This window comes from Carassius gibelio, chromosome A15 (genome assembly GCF_023724105.1).
Source record: "Carassius gibelio isolate Cgi1373 ecotype wild population from Czech Republic chromosome A15, carGib1.2-hapl.c, whole genome shotgun sequence".
NCBI classification, from domain to species: Eukaryota; Metazoa; Chordata; class Actinopteri; order Cypriniformes; family Cyprinidae; genus Carassius; species Carassius gibelio.
Window position 1 is genome coordinate 17,776,826 of NC_068385.1, and position 26,786 is coordinate 17,803,611.

Here is a 26,786-nt window from a genome sequence, read left to right on the forward strand (position 1 = left end):
GAAAGAATCGTAAAGAATTTCGAAGCAAATTGTGGAGGAAAGAGGGCTTTTTAAGACGAACCGGTTGAATTTAGGATTTATCAGCGCTGTTCGAGAGAAAGAGTCGACTGTGTGTTTGATTCGCTCCACTGGCTCTGTTTTAAGGTAACACGAATCAGAGAAACATACAAAACAGATCAGTCTCAGTGTGTATCACTCATCGAAGTGACCAAAGTTTCACCGAGGACATAAGTATTCAAAATTTATAACTTTTACAATGTACAAAGACTGTGAATGCAGTAAAACCCCCCCTGCTAACAACATTACGTAACTGTTAGGTAACTGCGACGTAATCTGGTGACCAAAGTTTCGTCGTGGCGACGTAACTAGTTACGTCGTGGCAACCGGAAAAGTGAAAGGTGCGTATACGTCGCCACAACGTAACTTTGTGACGTTGCCAGTAAGTAACTGCGACGTCGTGGCAACGTCGCGGATCGGTGGTCGTGTGCTGGTAATCATTTTTTTTTATAATTATTCTATGGGCGGACATGCAGCACTTGAACCTAATTTATGTCCTCATATGCCCAAACTAATTTAAAGGATGTTTCAGCAGCTGTGAATGATGAATACATACTCGAAATGAATTCAGTTAATTTATTAACAAGCAAATATGAACAGTAATACACCCAGATTATTAATAAAAACAGGATATACAGCGAAATATGAATGAAAGCATTCAGCCCATACAGAAGCACATAGATTGAGATATATTAATAATAAATACATTTCCATATATTGAAATATCTATACCCTTCTGTAAGCATCCAGAGTCAAAACATTATGCACAACATGCAAGTCTTAGTAGGCACTCAGTACATTGCATTTAAATATTATCATTAACAATGCACACATTCATCAACTAATCACAAGATCCCACAATAATCTTCAGCTAATCACACCCTTAACCAAACCACTACAAATAATTCATTGAAAATAATATGCAATAGCTTATGAACAGATGTATTATAGCAAATCAAGTTTAATGAATCTCACACCTATCATACAGCATTATGGCCAGTTCACACTGCCACAAAAATATATCTAAATATATACAGTATTGTTCAAAATAATAGCAGTACAATGTGACTAACCAGAATAATCAAGGTTTTTCGTATATTTTTTTATTGCTACGTGGCAAACAAGTTACCAGTAGGTTCAGTAGATTCTCAGAAAACAAATGAGACCCAGCATTCATGATATGCACGCTCTTAAGGCTGTGCAATTGGGCAATTAGTTGAATTAGTTGAAAGGGGTGTGTTCAAAAAAATAGCAGTGTGGCATTCAATCACTGAGGTCATCAATTTTGTGAAGAAACAGGTGTGAATCAGGTGGCCCCTATTTAAGGATGAAGCCAACACTTGTTGAACATGCATTTGAAAGCTGAGGAAAATGGGTCGTTCAAGACATTGTTCAGAAGAACAGCGTACTTTGATTAAAAAGTTGATTAGAGAGGGGAAAACCTATAAAGAGGTGCAAAAAATGATAGGCTGTTCAGCTAAAATGATCTCCAATGCCTTAAAATGGAGAGCAAAACCAGAGAGACGTGGAAGAAAACGGAAGACAACCATCAAAATGGATAGAAGAATAACCAGAATGGCAAAGGCTCAGCCAATGATCACCTCCAGGATGATCAAAGACAGTCTGGCGTTACCTGTAAGTACTGTGACAGTTAGAAGACGTCTGTGTGAAGCTAATCTATTTTCAAGAATCCCCCGCAAAGTCCCTCTGTTAAAAAAAAGGCATGTGCAGAAGAGGTTACAATTTGCCAAAGAACACATCAACTGGCCTAAAGAGAAATGGAGGAACATTTTGTGGACTGATGAGAGTAAAATTGTTCTTTTTGGGTCCAAGGGCCACAGGCCGTTTGTGAGACGACCCCCAAACTCTGAATTCAAGCCACAGTACACAGTGAAGACAGTGAAGCATGGAGGTGCAAGCATCATGATATGGGCATGTTTCTCCTACTATGGTGTTGGGCCTATTTATCGCATACCAGGGATCATGGATCAGTTTGCATATGTTAAAATACTTGAAGAGGTCATGTTGCCCTATGCTGAAGAGGACATGCCCTTGAAATGGTTGTTTCAACAAGACAATGACTCAAAACACACTAGTAAACGGGCAAAGTCCTGGTTCCAAACCAACAAAATTAATGTTATGGAGTGGCCAGCCCAATCTCCAGACCTTAATCCAATTGAGAACTTGTGGGGTGATATCAAAAATGCTGTTTCTGAAGCAAAACCAAGAAATGTGAATTAATCATGGAGTGGAATAACAGCTGAGAGGTGCCACAAGTTGGTTGACTCCATGCCACACAGATGTCAAGCAGTTTTAAAAAACTGTGGTCATACAACTAAATATTAGTTTAGTGATTCACAGGATTGCTAAATCCCAGAAAAAAAAAATGTTTGTACAAAATAGTTTTGAGTTTGTACAGTCAAAGGTAGACACTGCTATTTTTTTGAACACACCCCTTTCAACTAATTTCCCAATTGCACAGCCTTAAGAGCGTGCATATCATGAATGCTGGGTCTTGTTTGTTTTCTGACAATCTACTGAACCTACTGGCAACTTGTTTGCCACGTAGCAATAAAAAATATACTAAAAACCTTGATTATTCTGGTTAGTCACATTGTACTGCTATTATTTTGAACAATACTGTATATGTTTAAGCAATTAACATTAAATTCTAAAATCTTAAGTAATTCTTACTTTCTCTATTCTTGCAATATTCTAGTGTTCATGTCCCTGAGTAATATCTGCATCCACCGAAGTCTGAAGAGCTGAAGAACACAATATGCTAGTAGACAGCAATCCTCGTGAGAGAGAGGTCTGGTGTGGAGGGTGGATCTGGAACTGACTTCTCTTGATTATCTGTCTTCACAAACTGCCCTGAAATACAATTCAAACATTAACAATGATTGTTATAAATGTAATGTAAGGCTCTTAAACTCATAATGCTCATTTTGGAAATATAGTTAATATCACTAATATGCAGCATGCACGATACAAGGAAGTGGTCAGTAATTACACTTTGAGGTATTATATCTATGTCAGTAAGGCTACCTTTAAGAAAAAATAAAATGAATAAATTAAGTTGTGTTATGCATTCAAATAGTTAGACATGCTAAAATACAGAATTTGTTAACAATAATAATAAAAAAGAATATGCTGGGGAAAAAATTAGGGCCCTAAATATGTTTTTTTTTTTTTATGTTTAATAAATTGATGTGAAAATGTATGTCATACGAAAAAGGAGTAGAGAAAAATGAAATATTTATTTTATCATTGAGGATTTCTTAAAAAAATATATATATATATATCGTCTCGCTCTCATGAACCCAGTCTCGTGTCTCGTCTCATCTTGTGGGATAAGTGTCTCATCACACCCCTAGTAGCCAGAGCAAGAGATACATTAGATTTCTTTTGCATGTCTGACAGTCTAAAATTAAGCAGAAGTATTTCGAAAGAGTTAAACCTGTATCCTGTTTTCTGGGTAACATTGAGAATATCACTATATATTGTTGCAACACCTCCGCCACGACCAGTCTGACAGGGCTCATGCTTATAACAGTAGTTTGGTGGAGTTTAGACTAATGCTAAATCAAAAATGCCTGTCAAAATTAACACTGGAACAAACACAATCTTTATTGTAGAAGTACTTCTATTTGAGCGTGTAGAACAAAATTCATCATAACGGTTATTTGAGAATTGGCTTACTAGTCATATGGAGCGAAGTGTCCTGGAGATGTTGTCCAACAGGAGATCTAAAAAGCCTAGCTCCCAGAAAAGATTCCAATTATTAACAAAAAGCAGTTTCTGTTCTTTACAGCATGACTATAACCATTCGTTTAAAGCAAAAAGTCTGCTGAACCTTTCATGTCCTCATCTATACGTGGGAAGTGGTCCTGACACGATGATCATCATGCAGGCGATATGCTGCGCACTGTCTTGATCAGGCTCCTGAAGTCCCTCTTCAGTGTCTCCGTCCGCTCTGATGCCCACCTCACTCTTCAGGGTCACGGGAATCTGTGCAGAAATATCAAGAACATGAGCACCAGGGAAGTAGTCAGTGTGGACTTTACCTTCAGCTAACATAGCGCAAACGTGCCGGACGATGGAGTCTCTGATGATCACAGCGTTTTGTTCTGTCTCGCGAAGTGGAGCGAATCGGGTTCTGGTGGAGATCCTGAAGACCGGAGGCGGCGGATGGAGAGAGGTCGTCGCCCAGGGCCTGGATCATGTCTTACACTATGAAATAGGGTGAAGGACATCTGGGAAGATCGCATCCTGGGTACACCGGGCCTTTGCAGAGAACTACACAGAGTAGAGGTGGTAGTAGGGTTAGCTGTATACTTACCCTGGACTTATGAGCATCAACCCCTGAATATTTCCAGCACAGCTCTCCACTCGCTCAGCTGGGCCTGCTTCTCCACAATATCATGGATCTGTTTCTTCACGGCCTCCAGCTCCTTATTAGAAATAAACAAACTAGAGAATAGGGGAAATGCAGAAAAGAAAAATAGCAATATGGAAAACATACAAAAATCTTTAGATACCAGAATTCACATGTTTAGATTTTACAGATGCATGATGATATATTGTAAAAAATAAATATGAAGTTATTTAATAAGCTTTGTAGCATCACCTGTGTTTTCTATCTCTGTCAGCAGCTCCCTTTAGACATTTTCTTGGAACTTCTCCTCTGTTTTAGAGGGTTTTTAAGACACTCCTGAAATCACTGTACAATTTTTTTTTATCAATATTTGTTTACAATGATAAATCAGAACAAGCTTGAAACAGTGGTTTGAAATAGTTTCAGCCCATTTTAGACCACGAGTGACGTCACTGATAGACTCTACAATGCAGATTTTTAGGTTAAATTAATTAGCTTAACTTTATTTCATTTATCTATTGACAAATTACCATCAAAAACATTTACAAAACGATCAAAACCGATCCTTTAGGCATAAGATGTAATTAAAAGGCCAAGCTTTCATTAATAAGGGCTCAAATCTAATATGCTATAACGTTAATTATGTTTCTATGCTAGCGTAATACTTGATAGCAGACATTTCAGGAAAAATACCATAATCGCAGAGGTATAAATATTAACAAAAAGTACTTAAAGTAGACTGTGGATGATATTAACGTGTTACTTAACAAATCTGTCGCAGTTGTTGGCCTTTTCTTTCGTATAACTGACGAGAAACAGAGAAAATGTCAGACGAGTCCTCTCCTCTCCAGCAGCTGATGTGTACGCGGTTGCCATGGTAACTCAACGGCTAGAAGGCTAATCAAAACAATAAAATAATAAAAAAAGGTTTTAGCGACGTTAGACTTTTGTTTTTACTTTGTTTTATACATTTTATCAACCAACTTATTTATTATAAATTGTAAAACTCACCTCAGAAAGCTAATTCTCCTGTCAGACACAGTTGAAGTGAAAAGTGCGTCAAACAAACGCGCTGTCCTTCTGATACAACAATCTCTGCTGCAGATGAGATGGTGTAGCCAGTCTGTGTCACTATTTCACGTTCATAACTCCTTACGAGATAGAAAGTTTCACAACTCTTTTCTTGTCAATACTGTGCGCGCGGTGCGTCAGTTGCGGAAGCGCGCGCCTGTATGTCACGTCACTATATATTAAAAGCATGTCCATATTCTGACTTGGTGAAAAGAAACATATTTTATCTTTAAGGAACGTTTAATCTTGAGTCTGAAGTTTAATTACACTTTTTAAATGGCTCTATACTCAGAGAGCATATAAAGAACGTAAAAAAAATATATGGTAATGATATTACGTGCATACGACGTTGTAGTTACGTTGCCAGTAAGTCATGAAGTTACCAATATATTACCAATAGAGGACCTATCTGGGACGTTCTTGGTTATCTGGTCACGTTGGAAGGACGTACTGACGACGTTGTGAGTTGGTAATGTGATGGTAATAAAATTACGGGCATGCGACGTCGTAGTTACGTTGTCAATTGGTAAGTCATGGAATTACCAAAAATTACCAGTACGTTACGTAACTGTTACGTCGTGTGTTAGCAGGGCCAGAGCATCTGGATGACATAACTTACAAATCAGGAATGTCAATAATTGTCTAAATATTTGTAACGTTAATCTGGCTCCGATGAAGACAGGAAGCATGTGTTTGTGGTGTATTCTTGCTGATTAAGGAATAATACAACACTTCCTCGCCTTACAAAAGGTTGTGGAAAGCAGAAGTGCTTCAGAAGGCATGTTTAGAGAGAAAGTGTGACGCACTTCTGGAACCAGAGACCCAGAGTTACTCCGAAACAAGCACTGGATCTCATTTGATGCAGCGATGCTTTAGGTCAAATCTGTTTTTACAGTCTATGGTTAAAATGCAGATACTGAGTAAAAATAAGTACAAGTATCTGGTCAAAAACATATACAGTACTTAACTGAAAGTAAAGAAGTACAACTTTAAATTATGCAAAAAAAAAAAAAGTTGAAAAAATAAAATAAAATACAGGAGATTCTTGTTTAATAGTTTTGAATTATCTTCCCAGTGCACGATCTTTGTCAGACATGCATGCAAAGGTTTGGTTGAAGGGGAACTAGTCCCCGTGACGTCACCACGAATGGATCACAGCAGCACAGATATGTCACGCTATCAAAAGCTGAAGTGTCTGTTCTGGAGACTAGCTCGGTTTGTTCTCTCGTGATCCCAGAGGACGGTCAGATCTGTTTGTTCAGATGCTGAGTGTTATCCGTCCGCGGTCATCTGGACAGCGTCAGCTCACGCTCGTGTTACGCAACAGGCTCCTCTTTATAAACAGCAGCAGCGTCTGAGCTCTCCTCCGGAGCCGATCATGAAGACCTTCTGCTCAGTTTGGCTGCTTCTCTCTCTGGTTGAGCTCAGTCCGGCTCCACCCGTGTCTCAGGAGCCCCCGCTCGCGTGCACAGGAGCCCCGGGTCACGCGCCGCAGTCCGAGGTAACACGCAATGTGACTCCGTGAACTACAGCTAAACATTTGATGAAGAACAACGTGTTTCCTGCAGAACTCAGTGTTTGACTGCTTCACTGAGCTTTGCTGCGTGTTGCTAAGCGGCTGCCACGTTCTTTTAGGTGGTTGTTAGGGTGATGTTAAGTGGCTAAAATGTTATGGTGTTGCCAAGTAGCTAACATGTTCTTTTAGGTGGTTGTTAGGGTGATGTAAAGTGGCTAAAGTGTTGGGGTGTTGCTAAGTGGTTACTATGTTCTATTAGGTGGTTGTTAGGGCGTTGCTAAGTAGTTAAAGTGTCAGGGTGTTGCTAAGTGGTTACTGTGTTCTTTTGGATGGTTGTTAGGGTAGGGCTGTGCAAAAAAATTGAATGTGATTTTCATGTGCATATCATCAGTAAAGGTGCTTTTGTGATTAGTCAAGTCTGCTTTATTGTCAATAGTATATCTCCAGCATGTGTGTTCAGATCAGGGTTGCCAGGTTTTCACAACAAAGCCTGCCAGTTGCTTCTCAAAACTAGCCCGATCGCATTTCCAGGAGGTTCCCCGATAAAAATTGCATCCCGGGGATAAAATACAAATTTATTTGGCAGCGTTGTCTTGGTAAAATTCACATTTTAAGGGCTAAATATCACGCTATTGGAATTTGCGTTGTTTCAACCTGCTGACATGAAAAACAACCGCAGACTTGTCAACACTGGTTCAGGTGGAGCGGCATTCACTACACAGAGCCGTAGTTCACTGACAAGCTACACACAATCAGTTTCAAAATCGGCAATGGATCGCCTGTGCAGCCCTAGTTGTTAGGGTGTTGCCAATTGGCTACCATGTTCTTTTAAGTGGTTGCCAAGGTGTTGCTAAGTGAGTACAGCATTCTTTTGGGTGGTTGTTAGGGTGTTGCCAATTGGCTACCATGTTCTTTTAAGTGGTTGCCAAGGTGTTGCTAAGTGGTTACAGCATTCTTTTGGGTGGTTGTTAGGGTGTTGCCAATTGGCTACCATGTACTTTTAAGTGGTTGCCAAGGTGTTGCTAAGTGGTTACAGCATTCTTTTGGGTGGTTGTTAGGGTGTTGCCAATTGGCTACCATGTTCTTTTAAGTGGTTGCCAAGGTGTTTCTAAGTGGTTACAACATTCTTTTGGGTGGTTGTTAGGGTGTTGCCAATTGTCTACCATGTTCTTTTAAGTGGTTGCCAAGGTGTTGCTAAGTGGTTACAGCATTCTTTTGGGTGGTTGTTAGGGTGTTGCCAATTGGCTACCATGTACTTTTAAGTGGTTGCCAAGGTGTTGCTAAGTGGTTACAGCATTCTTTTGGGTGGTTGTTAGGGTGTTGCCAATTGGCTACCATGTTCTTTTAAGTGGTTGCCAAGGTGTTGCTAAGTGGTTACAGCATTCTTTTGGGTGGTTGTTAGGGTGCTGCCAATTGGCTACCATGTTCTTTTAAGTGGTTGCCAAGGTGTTTCTAAGTGGTTACAGCATTCTTTTGGGTGGTTGTTAGGGTGCTGCCAATTGTCTACCATGTTCTTTTAAGTGGTTGCCAAGGTGTTTCTAAGTGGTTACAGCATTCTTTTGGGTGGTTGTTAGGGTGTTGCCAATTGGCTACCATGTTCTTTTAAGTGGTTGCCAAGGTGTTGCTAAGTGGTTACAACATTCTTTTGGGTGGTTGTTAGGGTGTTGCTAAGTGGTTACCACATTTTTTGGGGTTGTTAGAGTGTTGCCAATTGGCTACCATGTTCTTTTAAGTGGTTGCCAAGGTGTTTCTAAGTGGTTACCACATTTTTTTGGGTGGTTGTTAGGGTGTTGCTAAGTGGTTACCACATTCTTTTGTGGTTGTTAGGGTGTTGCCAATTGGCTACCATGTTCTTTTAAGTGGTTGCCAAGGTGTTTCTAAGTGGTTACAACATTCTTTTGGGTGGTTGTTAGGGTGTTGCTAAGTGGTTACCACATTTTTTTGGGTGGTTGTTAGGGTGTTGCCAATTGGCTACCATGTTCTTTTAAGTGGTTGCCAAGGTGTTGCTAAGTGGTTACCACATTCTTTTGGGTGGTTGTTAGGGTGTTGCCAATTGTCTACCATGTTCTTTTAAGTGGTTGCCAAGGTGTTGCTAAGTGGTTTCCACATTCTTTTGGGTGGTTGTTAGGGTGTTGGGAGTGGTTTCTTGATCTCTGGTTAGCTGATCATCAGTGGGTTATTCCAAAAAGCAGGTTAACTTTCATACAAACACCTTCAGAGTTTAATCTCTCAGAGTCAAGTTTTAGTCTTAAGTAGGGCTGCACCATAAATCGCATGCAATTTTATTTAATGCGCATCTGGTCAGTAAAGCTGGCTCTGTAATCAGACAAAAAAAGTGAATATTTTTTTGTTTGGTCATTTTGCGTTCACATGTTATAAAGTCAGACGAGTCACATTTGTATTGTTATTATAGAAATACTTTATTTTTATTCATTTTTTCTTTTTATTTAATGTAGATCCGCAACAGCTGTTTCCATCCCAAGTTGTGAATTTAACTTGTGTGCAAAATTGGAATATAAAACATTTGCAAATAAACCACCATTTAACAAAATCACCAATTCCTGGTAAATTGACACCAAATATCACTACGAAAAATGGAAGTTGCTGCAGTATGAGAAGCCACTGCTAGGCTTTGTTCCATATAAGATGATGACCGCAGTAACAAGCCTGTCGTACGCTCCTGCCTTCAGATGCCCGATGATTGGGAACACACATTGCTTTTATGTTCTAATAGTGCTTTAAAATCCCAGAATGAGCTTCATAATAATGTGTCAATCTGTTTGACCTATTGAAAACCACAGGAAAACTGAAATAGTGCACACGGGACGAGTTTAAACGGATCATGATTTTACTACATTTGCAATCATTCGCTGTACAAATACATTTACAGAGCATGACCCAAGCGGATCCTGCAGAGTTTAAATCAGATCTGGACTGTGTGCAGGCTTCAGTTCTTCCACTTGCTCTTCTTGGCGGGCAGCTGTCCCGTGGCCTCCAGGTGTTTGTTGACCAGATCTTCCTGTACGGAGGGCAGACAGGGCTGATATCTGCTGTACTCCATGGTGTACTCGCCTTTACCCTGAACACACACACACACACACACATACGTCAATATGAAACACTGGCCACAACCATCAGGACTTGGTTTTGTTCTTTCACAGAGAATTTCTGCACTTTGAAGGCAGTTGTTGTCTTGTTAGTTCACAGTAAGAGCAGGAGCACATGTAAAGTCTGGTGTGTGTGTGTGTGTGTGTGTCCTCGTCTGTACCTCGGTGCAGGAGCGCAGCTCGGTCGAGTATCCGAACATGTCGTTCAGCGGGATCTGGACAGAGAACAGCAGGTCAACAAAGATTAGTCGAACATTTTGCCAGTATGATCATGATCAGATTTCTTTCTCACACACAACTGTAGGACTTGAACAAGAAAACACCGTAGCAGTAGCAATTCTATGTTTTCTGCTTTTACATTCACTTTTCTTGAAAAAACAACTTGTGTATTGAGGGTTTATTAGTACGTTACTACATTTCTAATAATTTGAACACAAACACCAGTTAACTGATGAATCTACAGCTAATAATGGAGCTGTCTGACGTGACCGGTGAGATCTGGTTGTGTTGAGTCCGTGTGACTGAAGGGACTCACGTCAGCGTAGAGTGTGAAGTAGCCCTCGGCCCCGTCCTGTCCCGTGATGACCCCGTGACGACGGTTGACCCCTGCAATAACGGCCCCCTGGAACTCATTGGGGGCCACGATCTCCACAGACATGACCGGCTCCAGAATCACCACGCTGGACTTCTCAAGCGCTGGAGACACAGGACACTGACGTGAAGCTCTGCTCAGACGTCAGAGAGAGACAGATCTGATCTGATCATCATACCCTGTTTTACAGCGCCCTCTCCTGCCCGGATGAAGGAGATCTCGTTCGAGTCCACCATGTGATGAGCTCCGTCCTCCAGGATGAAACGCACTCCAGATATCTTGTGTCCTGTCAGAGGACCCTTCTCACACGCTTCCCTGAAGCCCTGAGGACAGACACCACACACACGTCACCAGAGATAGAAACACTCTGCCTAAAGACAGAGATCAGACAGAAACCGGTGCGCTCCACAGAAGATACCAGTTTGGGACGACGCGAGGCTGAGAGACCATAACATTTTAAAGGCATCACTTCGTTATTTTAGTTTTGAAGGACCCCTTCAGGTCATCAGAGATCAGGATGAGTTTGTTTCTTCATCAGGTTTGTAGAAATGTAGCACTGCATCAGTGTCTCATCAATGGATGCTCTGCAGTGAATGGGTGCCGTCAGAATGAGAGTCTGATAAAAACATCCCAATAATCCACAGCACTCCAGTCCATCAGTGAACATCTGGAGAAGACAAAAGATGAAACGCATCCAGAATTAAGATGATTTTAACTCAAACACACAGAGTCTATATCTACATCTTAATGCTGGATGTGTTTCATCTTTTGTCTTCTCCAGATGTTCACTGATGGACTGGAGAACTGTGGATTATTGTGATGTTTTTATCAGACTCTCATTCTGACAGCACCCATTCACTGCAGAGCATCCATTGATGAGACACTGATGCAGTGCTGCATTTCTCCAGATCTGAAGTACTGAGGTCTTGTGTGTGTGAGATGCGGGCGGTCACCTTCTCTACAGCGGGCACAAACTGTTTGGGGATGTTGGTACCGACGGTCTCGTCACTGAACTCCAGCTTCGTGTAATTCTCGGGGTCCAGCGGCTCCAGGACACCAATGACCTTACCGTACTGACCCGAGCCTCCAGACTGCTTCTTATGAGTGAAGTCAAACCTGCAGCATAAAGCACCACCCTTCAGCATTAGTGCTGGACTACACACATCACATACTCACTATCCATCTTTGGTCGGGGAGATATAAAGATCTACTGTATACACATACACAGATACACTGCATTTCTATCCTCACTCAACAATGTTCACAGAAACCGCTGCATGGCATTTTACAGGATTTAAAGGGATAGTTCCCCAAAAATGTAATGTTGGTAACCAAACTTCCATAGTTTTGGGAAAAAAAAAAAAAAAGAATAAATACTACGGAAGTCAATGGTGTTCGTCGACCGTTTGAAACCAACATTCTTCAAAATATCTTCTTTTGTGTTTAACAAAAGAAAAATTCATACAGGTTTGGAACGACATGCAGGAGAGTATCTCTTCACTGAAACACATTGAAGCAATAGTTCTCTCATCGTTTATTTAAAAATAACTTAGTTGACTAATTAAAAGTATATTATGTATTGATAGATAGACAGACAAATAAGATTCACTTTAAATGGATTGTAATGTATTAATTATCATGTATGTGGCAAATCAGTTTGGTTGCAATGCCGGTTCCTCTGATTGACCTTCAGTAACTACAGAGAAGAGTCATGTTTCTCTTTATAATCCATCCCTACATGCATCACAAACTGTAGTGCTCCAGCAGTCATCTGTTTTAATCTAGCTGCAGTGTCTCTTTAAGAGGGGGCGGGGCTAGTGTAAAAACAGGAAGTTAAAGCCTCTCCCAGCAGTAACTGTTACAGGCAGCTTCAGCTGGAGATCCCTACATTTCTTCATCTTTTGTTTGTTCAACTGAACCTTTCTTCATCCTTCATTCTGACAGTGATCACATGTACTCGGTCTGTTGCGCAACAGTGTGTGATAAAGGCTGAGAGTCCAGCGCCTCGCCCCACACAGCCTCTCAGGTGTTTGTTTGTGCTCTGACTCTCTCAGACGGCTGAGGACATGGCCAGCACTGGAGACCTGGAGCCCACACACTACCCAGCGCGGCGGGCGGCTACGGTGGCCCTGCATTACCTGAACACACACCACGGCTCGCCCTTCAGGGTGTTCGGACTGCAGCAGGTGCACAAGGCCAGCGCCGAGGTGAGGCTCTCATGACTCTGACACATGACCACACCTGTGAGTGTGTCCTTGGATCAGTGTTTGCTAACGCTGGCTAACTCTGGTGTTGACAGGATGTGGCAGCAGGAGGCAGGAAGTACAAGCTGGATTTCTCCGTGACAGACTGGGCCAGTGGCAGCGAGGTACACTTCATTACTAACGTGTCCAGAACCACTGACTCACCCCTGCCTAACCAGCTCTAGTGTACCGAGCACAGATCCAACAGCATGTATGGCAAGCCAGTTCAACATTTAATCCTTAAAACTAGTGTCTCTCTTCACACTACCAGCACTCATTTTTCAGCTACTAGCATCGATTACATTATGTAGCAGTACTTGTTTATTAGCTACTAGTGCTTATGATTAATATACTTGTACTGTTTTAAATAGATACTACTATGTGTTTCAGTAGTAACTATACTACTGTTACAAAAGATACTAGTGTATAATAATAATGCACCAGTGTCTAATGTATAACTACTTATCTATTAAAAAGGCACTAATAGCAAATGAAAAGTAATATTTTTTTGATTAAAAAAAAGTGAGTGAATAGTTGATGTCTGAAAGGCAGATCCCCATAGGAGTCAATGGCAAAAACTGGAATGTGTTTCTAGTAACAGTAGAATAGGTACTGAAATAGGTACTAGTAGCTAAAGAACAAGCAATAGTAACTAATTAAGTGGAATGGAAACTAGTAGCTAAAAATATTACTAGAAGCTATAAAACAAAAGCATATGTTTTAAGGATTCAACGTTGAAATGGCTTGCCATACTGTCAGTAAATCATTATAAATGTTTAACGCTGTAAATGAGCTGATATTTTTCTCCTCACTCCTCAAAGGAAACATTAACTAATTACTATCAGGAGACCAATCAGTAAAAGCTCAGATGAGTCTTCAGCAATTCAACAGTTAAATATCACGGTAGTAATTTATGCAAGCCTGTTGAGTAACGTACATGTGTTGCATTAATCCAAAATATTCCAACATTAACTAAGTGCTTCTCATCATTTAAACAATGTACTTTTCCCAGCTTTAGAAACATTACTGAAAATACAGATATTCTTGTGACACCAAATTTAAATAAGTGTTACATTCATATATATCCTGACAATTTTTTTTATAAAAACAAGAGCATGACAGAAAATGTCAAGCTCATTAGGTCTAACTGATGGATAAAGATTATTTGTAGTGCATCTTTATGATTTAAAATGCCTTGTTTCAGTCTTTTTGAGCAACGGTTCCTCAAACTTAAAGAGCCTCAACTATTGTAATCACAGTAGACTCATTCAGAAGGTGAATATTCTCCAAATATTCCAGAATATACATTTAATTCGTAACATTTGGTGAAGAGAACAGTAATGAACCTACTTTGCTCTGATGGACTTATAAATGCCAGAATGAGATTAGTCTTATTCTCTAGGTGCTGTAACTTAATTATATAACATTAAATTACTGAACTATTTTTACACGCACTCCTTAATGTCAATGTATTGAATATTTATTTTCTGATTATGCATATTTTCATCCCTAAATATGGACATTAATTTGGTGCTTTGTCACCCAGTCTAGACTCAAGCACACTGCAGTATAACTCTGGTCAGCGACTGATAGAGAACAGTAGGGTCGATTAACTCTCGGTACACAAGTGTGGGCTCAGTTAGGCATGTTAAATGAGAGAAATCCTTCTAGTATGTTGATTTAGTGCTCTGATGGGTGATGTGTGTTGTTTGTGTAGGGCCCAGCGCTGCGGTGCTCGGCGGACGTGTTGTTCCCCCAGACGGAGCGGCACAGTGGTCCTGAGGTGCAGCTGCGCTGTGAGGCCCTGCAGCAGATCAACCGCACCGCGCAGGAGGAGCACGCTTTCTACCAGAGATACATCTCGCCTGACAGCGCCGTCTCTGCACGCGACATACCAGGTGTGAACAACACCTGAACAATCCTGCACCTGACACCACAGTCCCACAGTGCACTGCAGCGCCCCTCTCTCTCTCTCTGTGTGCAGACAGCTATGGTAACGTGAGCGAGGAGATGCAGCCGTTCTGGCGTTTGGCTCGAGTGGCCGCATCCTCCATCATGCTCCGAGAGTCCAGTGAGAGAACAGAGTTCAACATGGCTCAGGTGGCCAGCGTCGCCCAGCAGGTGAGTGCAGACGCCCCCCACTGAGACAGAGATGGTTATTATGGGATTTAGATCACTATAACACAAACACTGTGTGTGTCTCAGGGGTCGAGCGAGGAGCAGCTGATGTTGGAGTTTGTGGTTCTTCTTCATGACTTCCCCTCACAGGTAACACAGAAACACTCCTCATCGTCTGTGGACACCGAGGCTGTGTGTGTGTGTGTGTTGACGGTGTGTGTGTGTTCTGTAGGAGATCATTCAGTGGAAGCTGCTGGTGTCCTGGTCTCCAGACAGAGGCGTCAGGGTCCTGCAGACCGAGTGGCAGCCCAGATGCCCTCACGCCACCAAACCACCCAACTGACCCTGAGCTGACCCCGAGCTGTGTGCTGCATGTGTGCCAGTCATCCAGACCAATAAACACAGAACTATACAGCGGATGGCTGCAGTGTGTGTTCATCAGACAAACCCACTCTATTAATCACTGCTCACCTTATCAAATCAATGTCAGCTTAGAATCACTGATGTAGAGTTTTATATATTTCTATTTAGTTTTTGTATTTTTTTTAATGTCTATTCAGGTTTAGGTACCTTAGAACATTAAAGTATTTTTTTTATATTTTTTTAATTTTTTAGGTATTTTAGCACATCAGAATAAACTAAATGAAAATGAGAAATTAAAATAATTAAATAACAACTAACATTTATTTTATAATCTTACTCCCACAAAAGTTCCCCTGAAATCAAAATAGATTTTTATTTTGCTGTTAGTATGAATATGTTAGCTTTAACCCTTGTGAGTTGTTCAAATTCACTACCCTTTCGTTATGTTCAGGAAGAAAACATTCACTAAATTAAACTGATGTAAAAATATCACACAAAATGACTTCTTTTCAATATAAAAAGTGATTGTGAACTGGATATTTTTTTACTTTTTATAACAGTCTTGGGTTAGTCAAAGATTAGTAACAACACTGTCTTTGATGCACTGTTGGTTTTTGTGCAGCATTATATTTACTTTTTCTCCCTCATTTACTGTTGATGGCTGTTTTGCCCCTTTGACTTCCATTGTAACTACATCTTGATTTCAAAGCCATGACACCATATAATCATCCATTCTTGATGGTTGGTGGTTTTCCCTGTTGGGAAGAGGTCAAATTTATTTTTTACAGTTGATCACCAGGTGGGACCATTAACCCTTTAGATAGACCTGTGCAAAAAAAATGCAAAAAAATGTTTCTGGCTTGTATATGGAGCTACAGTATATGGAGTATAACAGCATATTATAGTGTGTGTGTGTGTGTGAGCGAGAGAGTCATTTGTGCACTTACCTTGATGCGTCTGAGAAAATCAAAATATACACCTCAGCTCTCAGAACTACATGGAGTAAACAATAACAGAGTAAAAGTATGTATGCACCTGCTGCCTTTTAACGGTGGTGAGAAGTACAGACTAAATAAAAACAAGTGGATTTAAACACTTGCATGCCACCCTGCTGGTAATTCAATGGTGAGAAGAGCAGCAAGCAACTGAGAAAGGGCTTGACTTGTACCAACGTTTTAGAAATGATTATTCAGCTTGACCTCTCCAGTGAGCTGCAGCTTATTTGAAGTTGGTATTGCATTTTGGTTCATAATACAAATCCAATTCCAAAAAAGTTGGGACACTACAAATTGTGAGTATAAAAGCAATGGAATAATTTACAAATCTCATGAACTTATATTTTATTCACAACAGAATATAGATAACATATCAAATGTTGAAAGTGAGCCATTTTGAAATGTCATGCCAAATATTGGCTCATTTTGGATTTCATGAGGGCTACACATTCCAAAAAAAGTTGGGACTGGTAGCAATAAGAGGCTGGAAAAGTTAAATGTACCTATAAGAAACAGCTGGAGGACCAATTTGCAACTTATTAGGTCAATTGTGAACATGATTGGGTATAAAAAGAGCCTCTCAGAGTGACAGTGTCTATCAGAAGTCAAGAAGGGCAGAGGATCACCAATTCCCCAATGCTGCGACGAACAACAGTCGAGCAATATCAGAAAGGAGTTTCTCAGAGAAAAATTACAAAGAGTTTGAAGTTATCATCCTCTACAGTGCATAATATCACCCAAAGATTCAGAGAATCTGGAACAATCTCTGTGTGTGAGGGTCAAGGCTGGAAAACCATACTGGATGCCTGTGATCTTCGGCTCTTAGACAGCACTGCATCACATACAGGAATGATACTGTAATGGAGATCACAACATGGGCTCACACTGTAAAAACGACAACTAACTAAGATTTGTGCATTCAATGACAATAAAATTGCTAGTTGGAACTTGAAATCTGTTTTAAGCCACTTGAACTCACTTTCAGACGTTTCTGAGGAAAAGTTAATCTTATTTTATAAATTGAGTTGATTTTATTTTGAAGTTGTAGTTGACACCCAGTTAGAGTGAAGTCAACTTATCTGTGCATGCTCATTTGAACTGGCTGCGACAGGGTTTCCAACGATTATTCCAGGAGCTCCCTTCGAAAGTTTGCGTCTGCCATCTTGTCACGATGCCAACGGTAACTTTCCCTGACGTCTTTGTCGAGGAGAAATATTCCTTCTAATTCTAGTTCAGATCATTCAGAAAGTTCAGATTTACACATTTCTGAATTTATACTTAGGCATTATACAATTTATTGGTCATCTTTGGCAATATTGCATTATTTGTAAGGTCTCAACAAGGAATACTTCCAGAAAACACTGTCTGTGAACACAATCCACTGTGCTATTCACCACTGCTGGCTAAAACTCTATAGGTCAAAAAAGAAGCCATATCTAAACATGATCCAGAAGCGCAGGTGTTTTCTCTGGGCAAAGGCTCATTTAAAATGGACTGTGGCAAAGTGGAAAACTGTTCTGCGGTCAGACGAATCAAAATGTGAAGTTCTTTTTGGAAAACTGTGATGCCATGTCATCCGGACTAAAGAGGACAAGGACAACCCAAGTTGTTATCGTTGCTCAGTTCAGAAGACTGCATCTCTGGGGTTGCATGAGTGTGTGTGGCATGGGCAGCTTACACATCTGGAAAGATGAGCTCCATCAATGCTGAAAGATATATCCAAGTTCTAGAACAACATATGTTCCCATCCAGAGGTCGTCTCTTTCAGGGAAGACCTTGCATTTTCCAACATGACAATGCCAGACCACATACTGCATCAATTACAACATCATGGCTGTTAGAAGAAGGATCCAGGTACTGAAATGGCCAGCCTGCAGTCCAGATCTTTCACCCATAGGAAACATTTGGAGCATCATAAAGAGGAAGATGTGACAAAGAAGAACTAAGACAGTTGAGCAACTAGAAGCCTATATTAGACAAGAATGGGACAACATTCCTGTTCCTAAACTTGAGACACTTGTCTCCTCAGTCCCCAGATGTTTTTTCTCAGTTTAAACATTTGATATGTCATCTATGTTGTATTCTGAATAAAATATTGAAATTTGAAACTTCCACATCACTGCATTCTGTTTTTATTCACAATTTGTACAGTGTCCCAACTTTTTTGGAATCGGGTTTGTAAACTATGTTCATAAATCTGATGCAAAGTAGATTTTTTTTTTTTTTTACAGAAAAATCTAAAATTGTATCACTGAAGGATTTAAAGGTTTTAAACTGGCTTTACCATCAAGAAAAGACAAGAATTTCACACATAGGCTGTCTGTACTTCTCACCATCAAAATGCAGCAGGTGCATAAACACACTTACTTTATTGTTTACTTCCTGTAGTTCTGAGAGCTGAGGTGTATATTTAGATACGCATCAAGGTAAGTGCACAAAGGTCTATCATCCCCTCTCTCTCTCTCACACACACACACACACACACACACACTTCTGGACCCTTGCGATGGTATATAAGGCGTCGTCCCTGGAGTCACGCCTCTGGCAGGCTGAAGGAAGTGAGTTGTCTCCACGTTAGTGGAAAACCACACTTAACCGTTTATCCCAATCCACCCAGATATAGGATCCTCTGAATCCTCCTCGCCTTCAGGGGAAGCTGGAGAGGATTATGAGGGTGCCACAACAAAATCAAGATCTGACTCTCCTGAGTCTGTGGTGTCAGAGGGAGAAGACAATACATCCTGCAGCTCACTGGAGAGGTCAAGCTGCACAATCATTTCTAAAACTTTGGTACAAGTCAAGCCCTTTCTCGTATTGCTTGCTGCTCTTCTCACCATTAAATGACCAGCAGGATGGCATGCAAGTGTTTAAATCCACTTGTTTTTATTTAGTCTGTACTTCTCACCATCAAAAGGCAGCAGGTGCATAAACACACTTTGTTATTGTTTACTCCGTGTAGTTCTGAGAGCTGAGGTGCTTATTATGATTTTCTCAGACGCATCAAGGTAAGTGTGCAAAGGTCTCTACTAAACACTCACTCACTTTCCCTTTCTCTCTCTTACACACACAAACACACACACACACACACTCTATTATATGCGGTTACATGCTGTATTATATGCTATTATATACTCCATATAGCTTCATATACAAGTCAGAAACTAAGCTTTTTTTTTTGCACAGGTCTATCTAAAGGGTTGATGGTCCCACCTGGTGATCAACTGTAAAAATAACTAAATTTACCTCTTCCCAACAGGGAATCAAGAATTCCTCCATCAAGAATGCATGATTATATGGTCTCTTGGCTTTGCAATCAAAAAATGTTATTATAATGGAAGTCAATGGGGCGAACAGTACAGTAACATGAACAGTAAATGAGGGAGAAAATGTAAATCTACTGCTGCACAAAAACCAACAGTGCATCAAAGACAGTGTTGTTACTAATCTTTGACTAACCCAAGACTGTTATAAAAGGTAAATAAATATCCAGTACACTATCACTTTTTATCTTGAAAACAAGTCATTTTGTGTAGCCAAAATAAGACTCAACTTTACCCCCAGTGAACGGAAACGTCCCCAACACCGCATGGGTTAAGGTTATCTATTAGAAGCTTTAAGAATTCAAAACTTGCGTGAACTATAAGAATTCACATACTTGTGCCCTATTCGAAGTTTTTTTGTAATATAAATAATGATTTGTGTGTTCACACTAAAATCACAAAAAGAAAAAGTGCACTTTAAAAACTTGAATGATGCACTTGACCGAACCGAAACAAGTGTTCACTTCATGCACTCAACTACTGCAGCTTTAAATAGGTGAAGAGGACTCTGATTATGAATGACAAATCACTGTAAAATTCATACACTATACGGTTGAGTACGTAGTGCACAAGTACACAGTGTTTAAGGGCATAGTGTAGAGCGCATCATTTGGGACGCAGCTTCAGTCTGCAGCCAGTACAGATCACAGATCACACTGCACTGTATGAAGTGTTTCAGGTTTTAGTTTAGGACGAGAGCTTTATCCGAGCAGCAGCTATGAATGTGTTTGATGTGTGTAAATACAGGACTCACGGCACAGCGCTGGTCACCGTCTCTCTGAAGGCCACTTTGGGTTTGCCCATCACACAGGGACAGTTGTATTCCCTCTCCATCCTCTGTAACACACAGACTCCTGAGGATCAGGGTGTGTTCACACACACACACAGCGGCTCACACAGGTGCATGCGGTCAGTACCTGCGAGTAGATCTCCAGATGCAGCTCTCCCATGCCCGAGATGATGGTCTCCTTGCTCTCCGTGTCAAAGTGGACTCTAAACGTGGGGTCTTCTCTGGTGAAGCGATTGATTCCCTTGGAGAACTTGTCCATGTCGTTCTGGAGGACAGAAGAGGCTGCATCAGTGTGTGCCTGAAGGGTCAGCTGTGAGAGAACGGGTCAGTGTGATGCTGATACCTTGTTGGAGGCTCTTATGGCCATGGAGATCACAGGATCAGGGATGTGAATGGATTCCTGCGAATACACGTCATCATCAGGATTACTACACACACTGTGATACTGTAACACAGACAGCTGCGCTCTGGTTTACATCAGCATTAGCATCATGTTCACTGAACACTCTTCATCACATACCATGGAGAGGTTGGCATTGGTGCGGGCGGTGAAGGTGTCTCCACTGGCACAGTCGATGCCGAACAGAGCGCAGATATCTCCAGCATACACCTCCTCCACGTCCTGCAGACAGAAACACAGTCTCAGACTCTCTCAGGGCTGGCAGGAGCGGGGACTCCAGCAGCAGACGCCCTCACCTCCATCTGATCAGCGTGGAGCCGCACCAGTCTCTGCACCCTCACCCTCTTCCCCGTGCGGGTGTTGTGGATGTACTCCGTCTTCCTCAGACAGCCCTGATACACGCGCACGTACGTCAGCTGCCCGAAGCGCCCCGCCTGCAGACACGACACACATCAAACACAGCTCAAACTCTGAGAACTGAGAAACCCTCCTGGGCTCCAGCTTCACCTCCAGCTTGAAGGCCAGGCCGACGAACGGATGCGTGTCGTCTCTCGTGGGGTCCATCAGGATCCTGGAGCCGTCACTAGACGCCCTGAAACACGGACACAGATTTCAGACCCAGTGCAGTAGTGCAGGGTCAAGACCAAGTACAGAAAATATGAGAAACACAAGACGTCATCATGCTCTCGAAATGTAAAGCAACACTTCAAAGTTTGAAGATATGAACTCCTACCCATCTCCATTACTTTTTCATTCATTTACAAAATAACGTTTTCTGTACCTTCCGACTACATCCTAATAAAGTGCTGTTCTTCCTCTGTATTTCTTTCTTTAATCAAAATAACAATTTTATCTTTTAGTCTTGCTTTCTGTCTGAAAACCAACCTGATTCAAAGGGAAAACCAGTTTTCATTGCCCATTGACTGATACCTGTCCTCATATCTCCAGTAAATGCAACTTGAATTAAGGATGTTTTTATATTTGTACTGGGAAACGAGACAGAGACTCTGAGGAAGAGATTCACTAAACATCTCCTTCTGAACATCATGTCAGGACGCTGGGGGAAGCGAGAGGAAAGCACTGCAAACTCACTCCTCGTTCAGGATGGCGTAGTTCTTGACCTCGGTGGGGTTGGGCAGATACTCCAGCGCAGCGTCCAGCAGCGGCTGAACTCCTTTATTCTTCAGGGCACTGCCCACCAGGACCGGGGTGAAGGCCCGCTGGATAGTCGCCCTGCGCACAGCAGCCTGAAACCACCGAGAAACACTTCAGGAAACAGATCAAATACACTCATAACACTGAGAGAGAGAAATGTAGCACTGCATCACTGTGTCATAAATGGATGCTCTGCAGTGAATGGGTGCCGTCAGAATGAGAGTCCAAACAGCTGATAAAAACAGATGATTTTAACTCAAACACATAGAGTCTATAATCCATAATAACACTTCCTCCAGTGAAAAAGTGTTCTGGTCTGAATCAGGAGAGAAATCTGCACAGATCAAGCAGCATTTAAACAGATCTAAACAAATCTGTGAGAGACGACAGCAGATGCACTTTATCACTGGAGGAAGTGTTATTATGATTATAGACTCTATGTGTTTGAGTTAAAATCATCTTAATGCTGGATGTGTTTCATCTTTTGTCTTCTCCAGATGTTCACTGATGGACTGGAGTGCTGTGGATTATTGGGATGTTTTTATCATACTCTCATTCTGACGGCACCCATTCACTGCAGAGCATCCACTGATGAGACACTGATGCAGTGCTACAGTGTCCTTGTTACACATTGCATGTATTTGCTGTCTATGAAGAAAGCAAACAGTCTCACTAGGGACTGAAACAGAGCTTCAGCTTATTGAACAGCATCAGTAAAACCTTGATATCATCCACTGTGGGAACTCTCTCCTCCAGAAAGATCTCTCCCAGCGTCTCATCGGCGTTAGCCACACACTCCACCAGCTCCTGTCTGCGGTCCGCCGCCTCGGCGCGCATCTCTGCCGGGATCTCGTCGAAACGAATGCTCTGACTCCAGAGAGAAACGAAACAGACATGGAGATGAGAGAGGCTGTGATTTACAGCATGTCTCAAGGTATAAACCGCTAAAGAAAGTCAAGCATCAAGCACACGCTCTACCCGAAAGGGCCTTCGAAGAAGATGCTGCGCTCCTCGATCAGATCAATGATCCCTCGCAGATTTCCTTCCAGTCCGATGGGAATGTTGATGAACGCTGCATTATGATTTAGTTTAGTCCTTGAAAAAAAAGAGACACATTTTTAAATATTAATCAATAAGTAATATAAATGTCTCTGCACGTATCTGCTCACCCTGGACCAATCATCCTCCATCATTTGAAGAAATCACTAGACTGATTTCTAAGTCCAAGAACTCCCTACTGTTCTGGTTAACACCTGTTTTCCCTCTATCACACATTATAACATCCATAATTAACTCCTCCATACTTACTGACATTGTCCCTATATCTCTCAGGATTGTTTCTGTTAAACCTGGTTCGGATCCTAATGAAGCTAATAATTACCGTCCCATCTCCAACCTCCCATTCATTACTGAACTATTAGAACGGAATATTACAACAGCTCATCTTCATAACAATAACCTCTATGAACCTTTTCAGTCTGGTTTTTACCAGAATCATAGCACTGAAACAGCCCAGGTAAAAATCCCTAACGATCTCTTACTTGAAGCCGACAGCAGCCTTGAATCCATCCTGATCCTTCTCGACCTTACCTCAGACTTTGACACCACCTCCCACTCAATTCGTTAGGAATGTTTGGCTGCCAATGGGATCACTAATAATGCACTAGTTTTTGTTTTTTTTCAGTTGTATCTACAACATTTTTCATTCAGTAAAAATGTGGCATCAAAAATTGCCAGTCACTCATGGTGTTCCTCAGGGTTCAGTGCTGGGACCATTGTTTTTTACCTCTTGGCAATATTCTCAGTTATTTTGGGATCAATTTTCACTGCTACGCCAATGATACACAACTTTACCTTTCCACATAACCAAACACTCCTCTTCCTCCCTCTGCCCTCACTTCCTGTCTACAAGCTATCAGCAATCATTTGTCAAAGAACTGAAAACAGAAGTGAGTTTCTCCTCATTGGATGGTTACACTCTCCAAAACTCATCCCTTCACTATGTCAGTTGATGGGTCTCTGATACTCATTTCCTACCAAATCAAAAGTCTTGGCGTCATTATGGATAGTGTTTTTGTTCATTTTTAAAACCCAAATCAAGATATTTCAATGAAACCAGTGAGGTTTGTTTTTGTGCATCAAGCAAGCACATGAAAGCTTCTGTCTGCCATATCTGACTCGCTCTATGATTATGTCCATCATTGTTTATATGTGAATAAAAGCCTTTATTCTATTTGTTCATCATCTAAAGCAGGGTTTCCCAAAGTGGGGTTCGTGAACCCCTGGTGGTTCGTGAGAGAATTGCAGGGGGTTCGTGAGTTGGTACCCATGGTACGTCTGCGAGTTAATACAGTTAACGAAAGAATAAAACAAATGCTTAGTTAAAACGTTTTTGCAAAGAAACGTTACAGGTTTATACAAATGTGATGTAAAATATTAAATGTATAAATAAAATTACTTTTAGGGAAACCCTGTAAAACATTTTTTTTAAATAAATAAAAAATCTTTTATATATAAAATTATAATTATTATAATTATTATAAAAAATTTAATTACATTGTAAATTACAGTAATATACATTTTTATAATTTGTCAAGTGTAATAACTAACAACAGCTATGTAAATATTACTAAAACACTATAAAAAAAATTTTGTTTCATTAAATAATTGAAGTATGTACTTAAAATTGCTGGGGGTACTTCAAGTACATAATTAGATCAAAGGGGTTTGGCTGACAAAAAAAGTTTGAAACCCCTGGACTCAAGCAATCGCGTGTGTCTCTTTAGACTTGAATTAAACCACTATAGTGTCTCATGGGTTTGAATGGCATGAGGGTGAGCGAGAGAGTTTTAGGGTTAACGGTTCCTCTAAAGACCTCTGTGCACAGTTGAGCCTGGATCATGACCTCTGTCCGGTCTGGGTCAGTGTGGGTCAGTGTGTCCTCACCTCAGCTGCTGCAGCGCTCGGCTGGGGTTGGCACCCTGGCGGTCCAGTTTGTTGATGAAGGAGAGGAAGGGTACACCGTAGCGCTTCATCTGCCGGTTGACGGTCATGGTCTGACACTGCACTCCTCCGACGGCACACAGCACCAGCACCGCTCCGTCCAGCACACGCAGAGACCGCTCCACCTCGATGGTGAAGTCCACGTGACCTGCATATCAGCAGTACATACTACATATGACCAAGCACATGAAACGAGTGTGGTGCACAACATCACGGCTGTTTTCTGTCAGTGTGAGGGACCAGATTCATCAGCTCAATTACTAGAAGTGCAGAAAATGGTAAAACAACGCATTAGTGGATGACGGCACCCATTCACTGCAGAACATCCACTGCTGATTCCTTCCACATCACTGGAAGAGTGTTGTGTTTAACCCTTCGGGAGCCGGCTCCCTGCTAGCTAGACGTGTGTTAGCCCTGTTTTCTCCCAGCATGCCCCTGTCTCTCCGTGTGTGTGGCTGGTACCTGGCGTGTCGATGATGTTGATGTTGTGATCTCTCCACCTGGTGTATGTGGCAGCGGACTGGATAGTGATTCCTCTCTGTCTCTCCAACTCCATGGAGTCCATGATCGCTCCCACTCCATCCTTCCCTCTGACCTGAGACACACACACACACACACACACACACACACCGCGGTGAGCTGACAGCGTGGGTCTGGGCCCAGGCCGGAGAGAGAGAGAGAGCAGTGTGTGTGTGTGTGTGTGTGTGCAGTCACCTCGTGCATCTCTGCGATCCTCCCGGTGTAGTACAGCACTCTCTCGGTCAGCGTGGTCTTCCCGGAGTCGATGTGCGCAGAGATGCCGATGTTCCTGATCCGCTCGTTCGGTGTGAGGCCATTCGAGCAGGAGCGACAGCTGACCAGCACCTGACACATACACACACACACACACACCAGAGACACACACACCAGAGACACACACGCCAGAGACACACACACACCAGAGACACACACACACCAGAGACATCAGAGAGCCACCACGAGTATCTCTCTCACACACTCGCTCTCTCACACTCACTCACACACGCACACAAACACACACTCACACACGCACACACACACACACACACACACACACACTCTCTCTCTCTCTCTCTCTCTCTCTCTCACACACACACACCTGTCTCTTGTTGTGCAGGTGTCGCTGAGTTAAGGCTGATGCTGCTCTCAGAAGCCGCATCGTGAGCTGCTGTAGATGTCAAAGTCACGCCGACCGGCTGCTTGTGAAACTGCTTCCTGTTCTACGGTGAGCCAAGAGGGACAAAACAGACCAACAATTTTCCAAACGATTTGCGTGACGCGGCTGAATCCTGCCCCCCCCCCCCCCCCCCATCTCTATTATTTCCCTACACTTTCTCAATTTCTTGATATTAAATGGCACGTTTTTGTATTTTTATCATTAGCATGTATTATTATTGCACTATTTTTTAGTATGAAACAGACGCCTTAAAATGGTTTCGTTTTCTATAAAATACAGTGGGTAATTAATAATTCTCAAATTGTAAGTCCTCACTGTATTTAATAAAGTACTGTTGCTCTTGAAGCGAAGGCACCTCCAAGTGTTTCTGCTTCTTTAATCATAACAGAGAGAGGGGGGCTTTGTTTTAAGGCACTTAAATATATGAATATAAAGGTTCCCAAAAATAAAAACATTATTGGGTAAAAGTATATAATAGCCTAT

The 26,786-nt window shown here is 41.6% G+C and overlaps 2 protein-coding genes and 2 long non-coding RNA genes across 29 annotated transcripts; 2 read left to right on the forward strand and 2 right to left on the reverse strand.

Moving 5' to 3' along the window:
- lxn (latexin) lies at positions 1-15,499 on the forward strand. Of its 2 annotated transcripts, none has more exons than XM_052615960.1 (7): positions 1-144; positions 12,776-12,928; positions 13,021-13,089; positions 14,682-14,862; positions 14,949-15,085; positions 15,170-15,232; positions 15,315-15,499. In XM_052615960.1, exons 2-7 carry the CDS (start codon positions 12,788-12,790, stop codon positions 15,423-15,425), a joined length of 702 nt encoding a protein of 233 aa, XP_052471920.1. In that variant the 5' UTR covers positions 1-144; positions 12,776-12,787; the 3' UTR covers positions 15,426-15,499. The 2 variants fall into 2 exon arrangements, with proteins under 2 accessions (XP_052471920.1, XP_052471919.1); XM_052615959.1 differs by lacking the exon at positions 1-144 and adding an exon at positions 6,666-7,007.
- LOC128028678 (uncharacterized) lies at positions 620-6,121 on the reverse strand. Of its 9 annotated transcripts, none has more exons than XR_008187214.1 (6): positions 5,447-6,120; positions 4,688-5,332; positions 4,400-4,511; positions 3,914-4,290; positions 3,760-3,815; positions 1,771-2,931 (listed from the first exon to the last, which is right to left on the reverse strand). It is a non-coding gene; the product is annotated as an uncharacterized LOC128028678 (long non-coding RNA). The 9 variants fall into 9 exon arrangements; XR_008187213.1 differs by having other exon boundaries at positions 3,914-4,511; positions 4,688-4,780; positions 5,204-5,332; positions 5,447-6,118; XR_008187210.1 differs by having other exon boundaries at positions 3,914-4,530; positions 4,688-4,780; positions 5,204-5,332; positions 5,447-6,118.
- Positions 7,014-9,286, forward strand: LOC128028683 (uncharacterized). 17 transcript variants are annotated; one of them, XR_008187229.1, is made up of 5 exons: positions 7,014-7,952; positions 8,039-8,210; positions 8,297-8,382; positions 8,469-8,683; positions 8,767-9,286. It is a non-coding gene; the product is annotated as an uncharacterized LOC128028683 (long non-coding RNA). The 17 variants fall into 17 exon arrangements; XR_008187230.1 differs by having other exon boundaries at positions 8,555-8,683; XR_008187224.1 differs by having other exon boundaries at positions 8,039-8,124; positions 8,211-8,382.
- Positions 9,853-26,368, reverse strand: gfm1 (G elongation factor, mitochondrial 1). Its single transcript, XM_052615924.1, has 18 exons — positions 26,226-26,368; positions 25,823-25,972; positions 25,571-25,703; positions 25,052-25,256; positions 23,084-23,200; positions 22,826-22,976; positions 22,043-22,197; positions 21,458-21,542; positions 21,247-21,384; positions 21,071-21,172; positions 20,894-20,950; positions 20,678-20,815; positions 20,515-20,597; positions 11,675-11,837; positions 10,900-11,044; positions 10,665-10,825; positions 10,291-10,344; positions 9,853-10,101 (listed from the first exon to the last, which is right to left on the reverse strand). The coding sequence occupies exons 1-18, from the start codon at positions 26,283-26,285 to the stop codon at positions 9,970-9,972; spliced, it is 2,229 nt and encodes a 742-aa protein (XP_052471884.1). The 5' UTR covers positions 26,286-26,368; the 3' UTR covers positions 9,853-9,969.
- Between the last annotated feature and the right edge of the window lie 418 nt (positions 26,369-26,786).